Source organism: Mycteria americana, chromosome 1 (genome assembly GCF_035582795.1).
Source record: "Mycteria americana isolate JAX WOST 10 ecotype Jacksonville Zoo and Gardens chromosome 1, USCA_MyAme_1.0, whole genome shotgun sequence".
Lineage (NCBI taxonomy): Eukaryota > Metazoa > Chordata > Aves > Ciconiiformes > Ciconiidae > Mycteria > Mycteria americana.
This window is the reverse complement of record NC_134365.1, coordinates 56,875,377-56,884,729: the sequence shown is the minus strand read 5'-3', so window position 1 is coordinate 56,884,729 and position 9,353 is coordinate 56,875,377. Positions and strand designations below refer to the sequence as shown.

Sequence of the window (9,353 nt, the reverse complement as noted above, 5' to 3'; positions counted from 1 at the left end):
TAACTACCCAATTCTTTAACTTTTATCTCTCAGGCTGTGCTCCAGCAAGCACACATGTGCTTAGTTTTACTATGGCGAGTAGCACAGCGCGATTTCAGTGGAACTATGTGCTATATAAAACTAAGCACACATGCAACTATTGGTAGGATCAAGTCTCTAGATAGGAACTAGTGTCATGAAACTCTTATTTGAAACATCTGCTTTCCTCCAAACTTGTTGTTTAGTAAGGGCCTGGCTTTTAAAAGCATTTAGGTGTTTATGTGCACCTTGGTGTCTTTATAAAGCTGGCACTAATTCCTTCTTGAACTATGGATTAAGGGCCTCTAGAGAGTCTGAAAACCTTATACAGTCTTATTTCAGTCAACTTTTAAGTCTAAGGAGACTTCAAAAAAAAAAGTTAAAAGTAGTCTCAGCTGTGTTAAAAAAAAGTGCTTCACAAGCAACGGAAACAGTCAATCTGACAAAATAAATAAATGGAGGTAATACAAGGCTTCTATAACTGGAATATTTTGGGCAATTTAGTAGCAATAAGAGGCAAAAAACCTGTGAGAACCATAACATCGTTTCTAAGGTGATGCTGTTAGGTTTGGTGCTGTTAACCCCGACAGCTTTAGTTCTGAGACTTGCTGCTCTCCAGACTATTTTCCTATCGCTTATTTGTCCTTGCAACTCTCTCTCCACCTCTCTTTTAAAACATATAGATTTGCACACTTCCTACGGCTCCAAGACTTTTCCAGACGGCTAATACATGTACAATCTTTTAAGCATTTCTGGAGCGGTTTGAGTGTAACCCTATTTGCGTTTTCCCTTTTGTGCCGGGGGAGATAACAGCAATCTTGCTGGAAATAAAGCCCAAACAAGGGAAGCTGAAGTGTGGGAGTGTGTGAGGGAGCCGGTGGATAACTGTTACAGGGCTGTGAATCTCCGCTCATGCTTTCTCTCATCGCTTGTGGTATTTATTCTGGTGTTTAGACTAGGCTCTTCCCAAATACCTGCTTCGGTTTTTACACGCAGGATTGCGGAAAGCTCAGACCTGCAGGTGGGTGGTGACAGAAATCCTCGCAAACACCCCGCTTGGATGAAATAAAACTGCTTTTTCCGTCACAAACATACGCATCCTTCCAATCCTATCCCTTCCAATCCTATCCCCTAACGGTGTACGGCCCGAAAGAGCCCAAACACACCGAAGGGAAAAGCCGGGATGGGGTATTTCCTTGCTAATGATGGCTGATGAGCCCTTAAAGATTTGAGGAAAACTCTTGGAGGGTCAGTAATCCTCACTAAGCTCTGAAAGGGCTCAGGGGCCGCGAAGGCTTACGACGGACGACGTAAATATGACCTGTCCCTACCCGCAGCCCGAGAGTCGGCCCATGCCCAGCCTCGGACGAGCAGGTGCGTTTTCAGGACGCTGCTGTACCGCGTTAATGCTCCTGCCTCCTTCTCCAGCACACACGGGGTTTTTTTGCGTAAAGGGTGTATTTTGTGCGTTTATTTACCCTTTGGCATAAAGCGGTGGGGGGGTTGTGTTTGGGGTTTTTTGAAATTTTTTTAACGTCGATGGAAACCTGCGGCAGCTCTCGCAGCCCCGAGTTAAGCTGTATGTAAAGGGGCGTCTCTAGATCGCGTACATTCACCGCCCGCCGGGCCTTGGGGGTCTGTGCGGCCGCTGCCCGGTTGCCAGCGGACCGGGGTGCTGCTCCCCATCCCGGCTTCTCCCAGGCCGGGGAGGGCTGTACCCCCGCCCAGGCGCCGCGCCGCCCCGGGGCCTGCCTCCTGGCCCGGGCTGCCATGTCTGTGGCGCAGCAAGGCCCAGCACCGGCGGGAGGAGCGCCCCGCCCGCCGGCACGGCGGGGAAACGACCGGGCGCCGACACCCGTGAGGGTGAGGGAGGGCCGCGGCGGGAGAAACCCGCTCCGCCCGCCGGCCCCTCAGCCCACCGGGCCGGGCCGCGGGTACCGGGGAGCGCGGCGGGGTGGAGCGGCCGCCTCCCTGCCTGCCCTGGGCGGCAGGTTACGGCCGGCCTCCCCCGGGCCGCCGCCGTGCACTTTTCGGCCGACAGAAAAGAGCGTGAGGGGCGGAGGAAGGAGGAGGAAGAAGGAGCTTTTTTTTTTTTTTTTAATTAAAAAACGCCTTCGCCTTTAAGGGGCGGAGCCAAGGCAGTTTGCGGAAGAGCCCAGCGAGAGGCGGGCGCTGATTGGACAGGCGCAGTCTCGTGACGGCGGCTGGGCGGGTCCACTCCCCTACCCCCCCGCGTCACGCCAGCCCCCCGCGTTCCATTGTGTGCGCCAGCGCCGCCTGGCCCCGCCCCCAGGCCTGGCCCCGCCCCCTTTTTTCTCTTGGCTCATTTCCGGCCGCCGCCGCCGCCGCTCGCTTCCCTCCGAGGACTCGGGAGAGTGAAGAAACAACAGCCGCCATTTTGTTTGTGTGTGAGCGACTGAGGGAGGGAGCGAGAGCGAGAGGCCGAGCCGGACGGGGCGAGCCAGGGGGAGGGCAGCGCAGAGAGACCCAGGGGCCCGGCCAGGGGACGGGGAGAGAAGCGAGGAGCCGAGACGCCCCCCCCCCCTCCCCCCCCAGCCTGCCCGTCCCTTCTCTCTCCTCTCTCTCTCCTTTTCTCTCTTCTCCTTCTCCCCGACTTCTTTTCTCTCCCCCGCTCCCCTCCGTCCCCGCTTCTGCCCGCTCCGCCACACACGCCACAGGAGCGGCCGCAGCCGGGCCGCCGCCGAGCGCCAGGCAGGGGCAGTAGGGAGCCTGCGCTCGGCCCCCGCGCTGCCTGCGCCGTCCCGCCCCACCCCCCCCCCCCCCCCCCGCCGGGAAGCGCCGAGGACCCCCTCCTGGCCATTTAACCCACCCCGGGGCGAGTCCCCCGCCGTAATTTTTCTCCTATTTTATTATTTTAATTTTTCTCCCCTCCTTTTCTCGGAGGGGTCGCTGACCGGCCTCCCCCTCCCCCCCGACTACCAACCTCTTCGCTTCCTTCCCCACCCTCGCAGAGGGAAGAGGGAGTCCCCGCCGCGGCCGCGCAGCGGCCGAGGTTTTTCTCCCTCGCTTTCCGCGCCCCGCATAGCCCGTGGATCCGCGGGAGCGGAGACGGGCAGCCCCCTCCCTGCCCGGCGCCAGCGCTCGCAACCATCCTCGGCCGCCCGGGAGGGGGGAAGGTAGGCAGAGAGGGGGGGAGGGGCCGGCTTCTTCCTCCTCCTCCTCCTCCTCCTGCCGCTGCTGTGGGATCGGCCCCTCTGCCTGCGCCGGAGGGGGGGGCAGCCTGCTACTGAGAGCGAGAGAAAGAGGAAGGGGAAAGAAGAGAAGAAGGGGGGGGGGCAGAGAGGGTGTTGAAACCCGCCCCCCACCTTCCCATCCCGCGATCGGTGCTGCCTCCATCAGGACAACAACCCCTCCTCCTTCCCTGCACAACAAGATGTGAAGCGGAGACTCCTGGGACTTATCCTCACCCTCCTCATCCTTACAGCTCCCTTTTCTGCAGCCATTAGCGACGGGCGAGGAAGAAGCGAGTGGAGCTGGGGTCCCCGCGCACGCCTTGCCTCTCTCCCCGCCACCTCCCCCCCAGCCCTGTCGCTGGCGGTGGGTATTTTTTTGCAGGGTGGTGTTGGAGGGGGAAGGAGCTGCTGCTAGAGGACGGTGATCTTTTTTTCTTTTTTCCTCCTCCTCTCCCCTCCTTCGCCCGCCTCCTTGTGGCGATGAGGAGGAGGAGGACGGCGCCGAGGAGGAAGAGGCTGATGGCGGCGGTGAGGAGGCAGCAGCAGGAGGAGGAGACCCCCCGAAGGATGAAGATGATGATGGTGGCGGCGGCAAGGAAGCACCAGCAGCACAACAGCCGGGATTAATTTTACTGAAAAAAAACCCCAAAACCCACCAGCCTCTTTTTTTTTTTTTTTAATTTTTTTTTCCTTTGGCGGGGGCTTTACCTGCTCTTCCCATCTTCGCTCAGCCCTTTCGCCTGGGGGAAGAGGCCTCTTCCCCCCCCGCCCCAGCTCCCACCTTCTCCCCGCTCCTCCGCTGCCGCCCTCCCGGAGCCCGAGGGGCAGAAAAAGGGGAACTTGGCCCCCCTCCTCCGCCAGGTCCTCCTCGCTCGCTCTCGGCGTTATTGTTGTTCTTCAGCCGACTCGGGGCCCGAGAAGAAGGTGAAGGTTTTGGGGTTCACCCCCCACCGTCTCTCTGCTCTGAGTGATTGTCTAAAAAAGAATTAAAAATGGCCGAGAATGTGGTGGAGCCGGGCCCGCCTTCAGCCAAGCGGCCTAAACTCTCCTCACCGGCGCTCTCCGTGTCCGCCAGCGACGGCACAGGTCAGTCTCGGGGGCCCAGGCCCTCCCCACCTCTCGGTGCCGCAATTACTGCCCTTTTCTCCCCTCTTCTGCCTAAATCTCCTCCTCCCTTTTGCTGCTGTTAACTCGTGCCTGCCTTCGTCCTTTCTGTCTTGTTTCTCCCGTTTTCGCTCCGTTTGAACCTAGTGGCGTTAATGGCATAGGGAGGGTGTTCGGGTGTTTCTGCCCTTCTGGTTTTTTGGAAGTGATTGAAAGCAAAGCTGTGCAGTTTATTGTGCTTTTAATCAACTGCAGATAAGACTTAACAGTTTGTCATTTTCGTGTGTTTCACAATAGTAGTTATTACTGAGCTCCTTGCTAAGCATATGCCTTTAATGCCAATTGCACAAATACGAAATAGTGCTAAAGATGATGCTTTTGTACACTTTATTGTTGAATTACGTGTGTATGTTCGTACACACAAATGTGTCTTGTTTCTTATTTTATTTTGCATATACAAGGTTTTTCTACAGCTCGTTTAGAACGAGATTTATTTCTCTGCGATTTTTCTATTCTCTTCTTACATGCAGTCTGCTTATCTGATTTACTTTTTACAATTCTTCTTACTCTTCCCTGCAGAAGGATATCTAAAACCTGCTTTTCTGATTCAAGCAGTCCATCGACTTTAGGAAAAACCAGCTAAAACCAAAATCCAGATCCCAAGCTTGGGGCATAAGGTTTATCGAGACTCTTACCTTCTTAGAAATGAAATGTTATTTCACCTTATTTGCATTAAGAATCAATATGGAGTGCAGTTCATCTTGCATCTCCCATTTCTTTGCTGCGAGACCAAAATGTCTGAAATTCCCCTGTAGACTTAAGGGCTGTGAAGATAAAGGGGCTTCTCTGCAGTCCTGCAAAGGTCTTCAGGGATGCTGTGAAGGCAAGCTAGAGGTTGGAAATCGTAGGTGTCCCAATCCCTAGCAAATATGAACTGGTTGTACTGGGTGGGGGGAGGGAGTAACAAAGGGCTGTTCAGCTTTTTAATGCTTCTTGTGAAGCAGATGAGTATTTGGTGTCATTTTGCTATGAGAGTACTTGGTTACCTGTCTTGCAGGAGTTTCTTTGAACTCACTTTAGATCTTCTTAGCCTATGGGATATGGAGGAGGCCTCCTCCTGCCAAAGTCTAGTGAATGGTGGCATTTCTGATGCCACCGGTGGTCTTGTTCAATGCAGTTACAGCTGGCAAGAAGAAGGAAAGAGTTGGGTTGGTTTTTTTTTTTTAAAAAAAAAAACCTCCTCATTTGACAGTAAACAGAAGGTTTTAGTAGCTGGTTTTTGGTTGACCAGTGGATGTGATTCTACTTGGAATCATCTTCAAAATTTTGATTTTTGCCTTCTCTGTTTTTGGTGAATGACGTGTTAGTTTTGAAAAGTTTGTGTGTAACTTTTAGAGCATATTAGATATAGGCAATATTATGTTGTAACTGGGAGGATATGACTATTCCTAATATCAACAGGTCTCTAGTCAGAGAGTAGAAGAGGGTTGGAGAAGCTGCTCTTTAGCACAAAACCCCAAGAACTAGCTCTAGCTAGACTTGGAAACCAGTACTTAATTCAGTAGTAACCATTTTTAATTTGTCTTGATGGTGGTTATCTTGCTCTATTTAGAGAGGTGAAATAAAAATGTATTTTGTGAGAGAAGTCCTGATACTTGAAAAATATGAAAGTTAAAGGTGTATTTTGATTCAGGTGAATGCACGTATCTAAGTTAAGACATTTGTGATCAAATAAGGTTTGGATAATTTTTGAATGTATTTCAGTTTAACAGGTGTAGATTTTCACAGAATACTTAGTCTGTTTTAATTATTAGCTTTCTGGGCAGCTTAATAAATTAACTTTTTAGTTACGGTGAAACACTAGGGATTGTTGGACAGTTTCAGTAGTACACAAATGAGTTAATTTTTCTCAAAGTGATTGAGATTGGCATCACCTGATAGCTATGCAGAGGTTTATAGTGGTGGGAACACTTTATATGTGCTATGTAAAAACTATTAAAGGATTCTTACTCTTCTGGATTTTTTTTTTTTTTTGTTGACAACTTATTACCTGGATTTGGGACAGTTCCATTTTCTGTGTTTTTTAATATGATATCATATCTGTTTCTCTAATTAAATAAAATCAAACCTCTTAACCAGTAAATGTGTTTTGAGGGTTATATTTTTTCATTTGCTGCTTGAGAGACTGCAATTTTTTTTTCTCCCACTTTTGCTGTTGTGGGAAACTGCTTTGAAGTTTACATTTTTTAACCTATTTGCTCCTTAAATTTGCTTTGAAATACTGCAAACAGATTTCATTAAGTCAGTTCCACTTATAGAATCTGTTGTGTTGTCCCCACTCCTTAGTTAATTATAGAAAATAAATAACATGGTGCTTATGTACTTACTCAAGCACTCTTTCTAAAACTGTTAGATTCACGCATCATTAGAGAAAGGGAAGGAGAAAGGTAAGAAACTTGTGCTGTTGGTGAAACTTTTTCCAGCACATGTGTGTAGTGGATCTTTCGGTGTGTCTCTTGCTGTTAACTTTTTGACTAATTTCTTAATTTGAAATACTCTTTTAGCTTGTTAGATGCCTAAAAACAATGACTGACTCTAGTTAACTTATTCTCAAACTTGCAGGTGTTAAGTGTATTTATATTGAAGACTAAGCTGAGTCTCTAATTCACTTATGCTTTCACTGTAGACCTGGATGATGCTGATATTCTGGGCTTGGAATATACTAAACTCAAACGTTGGTGGTTTTCTTTTAAAAAGAAGTCGGCAAAGATTGTCCCAATACGCTTGATTTATTGGCAGCAGCCAAATATAGCTGCATTTCCCACTGTTGTTGCAGTGCTGCATCTCCTTCTGTCTTAAAAGTCTTAAATGGTTCATGTGTTCCCAGCTCAGAATTTTCTTTGCCGTAGAACATACTGCATTAGCGTAGTTTTGAGTTGCTTTATTAGTGCCAATCCCTTCTTTAGGAGTTAAGAATAACTTAGACTTACAGGGAAGCTGAAAGGTTTGTAGCACATTTTGTAATAAACATTTTTAAGTAATTTAGAAAGTCTTGGTATTATCGGTGTTGTTTAGTATATTAGAATTTTTGGATGGTCTCATTTTTTTTCTTAAATGTTGTGTAGTTCTAGAATAGCTTCAGGAGCAGGACTGTGTGGATTCCCTTAAACTGCCAGAGGTTTTTCTACAACTTTTTTCAATTTAAATGTTAAATTTGTTGCAAAGAAGAATGGTAATTATACATTATCTTGTCCAGATGTTAAGTTTTCTTAAGACTATTGCAGCTCTACAGTGGAGTCACCTTTTGTTGGTACAGTATCCTTAGTATGGGATGTGAGGTTTTTGACACAGCTCTTCTGTACTAGCATGGTTACACTGACATAAATACTTTGCCAGTGTAGCTCATTTTGCTTACTTTTCCTTACTGGTAGAAACACTGTTTTGATGTGTTGCGCCTAGATAACAAGACTTTCTTAAACATTGTATTAGCAAACTGGTGTACAGCAGTCTATTTTTTCCCCCCACTATAACAGAATAATTTGAGTGCATCCTGAAGAGTTATCTCCTTGAGTAAATGAGTGGAAGTCTTTCATAAAGATACATTTTAACTGGATGCCTTAAACCAGTGATGGGGGGGGTGGGGGGTGGGCAGGGGGCTTTTTATTTGTGAACCCCTCAATTTTTCCTGCAGTAATGCAGGTGCGTTGAAATTGCCACATACAGATTTCTATGTGGTATATTCAGGAAGGGAGAGTTTAATCATGATTTACAGCCCCCCCCCCCCCCCCCCCCCTTAGAAATAACCCGTTTTCTGTGAACTAGGAAAGCTTTTCGGGCTCTGGGTTCAGAACTGCTGTGTTTCATCAAGGAATAAAAATGGAGCATACTCTCTGCTGCAGTGTGGTTGTATGGTATCATGTCTTTGGGTTGCTAGATCCAAAAATAGGACTTTAAGTGCTTAGTGTTTCTGGCTTGCTGTAACATGGGAAGTCAGTTTTCTACAATTAGTTGGCACGTGTGTTATATCAGAGATCAGTGTACGTATTTGTGGTATGTGCCTTGACATCCTTCGGTATACCCAAAAGTATTCTGAGTAATAGCATATCTTCAATCTCCCTTTCAGTACCTGTCTTTTGTAAAGTTTGTGTGTTTTTTTTCAGGAACTGCTTGTGACCTTTAAAATTTTACTCTCCCTTACATCAAAGGTCTAAGACTTGTAACAAAACTTCTTGCCTGGACTACTGCAATTTTGACTGATGCTCATCTTTCATTTGTTCCAAATGTATCAGGATGTTTCTTTGCTTGCAATGAATCATATTAATCTTGCCTCACTGCCTTTTCCAGAGGCATATGTGCGGTGTTCTATTCTGTTTTCAGACAGCTATGGGTTACACACGCACACGCACGCACACACATGCACACACACCCCCGTTTGTATATACTACTTTCAACTACTTTTCACAAATCTGTTTTCTGGGTAATGTTTAACACCAAGTCATTAGCTACATTTAACTTGCAGCTATCAGTTAAATATTTTTATCTGTTGTTGTTGAGAGCCGCTTTTTTTTTCTGTTTTTTTCCCCAAGTATTAGTTGTTCTGAGATGAGAGGTGCCTTAAAATATGGTTTGATGGATTACATATACTGTAAATCAAGTATTGCTGTGGTGGATGCTTGCGTGGCAAAAATGGGGATCTTTGCCTTGTAGCTGAGTAGGTTCTCGAAGTAACTGCATTAGGAATAAATTTAAATTAAGAGAATTTAAGTCTGCAAGATTTTCCTTAAAGTAAACCGATCATTCATATGGTGCTTAGTAACTTTTTAAAAGAAAATCTTGCAGACTTTTGAACCTTGTAGATTTCCAAACTGCTGTATCTCTGCTTTTTTTGCCCCTTTCACCACATGGATTGTGTGTGTGTCTTTGACATATGTATGTACTTTTTCTGAGCAGTGTTAGAAAGGTACCTAATCTTTTTAAAAAAATATCCACTGCAACACAAGGACTGTACATACCATGATGTAAAACTGAATCTTGAGC

At 47.3% G+C, this 9,353-nt stretch overlaps 1 protein-coding gene across 2 annotated transcripts in view; it reads left to right on the top strand.

The window, feature by feature from the left end:
* Positions 1-2,980: 2,980 nt before the first annotated feature.
* Positions 2,981-9,353, top strand: part of EP300 (EP300 lysine acetyltransferase) — a 65,318-nt gene continuing 58,945 nt past the window's right edge. Inside the window, exon 1 of one of the 2 annotated variants that reach the window (XM_075499946.1) lies at positions 2,981-4,298. In XM_075499946.1, the coding sequence (XP_075356061.1) occupies positions 4,205-4,298 (94 nt within the window). In that variant the 5' untranslated portion in view covers positions 2,981-4,204. The remainder of the gene's footprint in view (positions 4,299-9,353) is intronic. The other variant, XM_075499955.1, reaches the window with a different exon arrangement.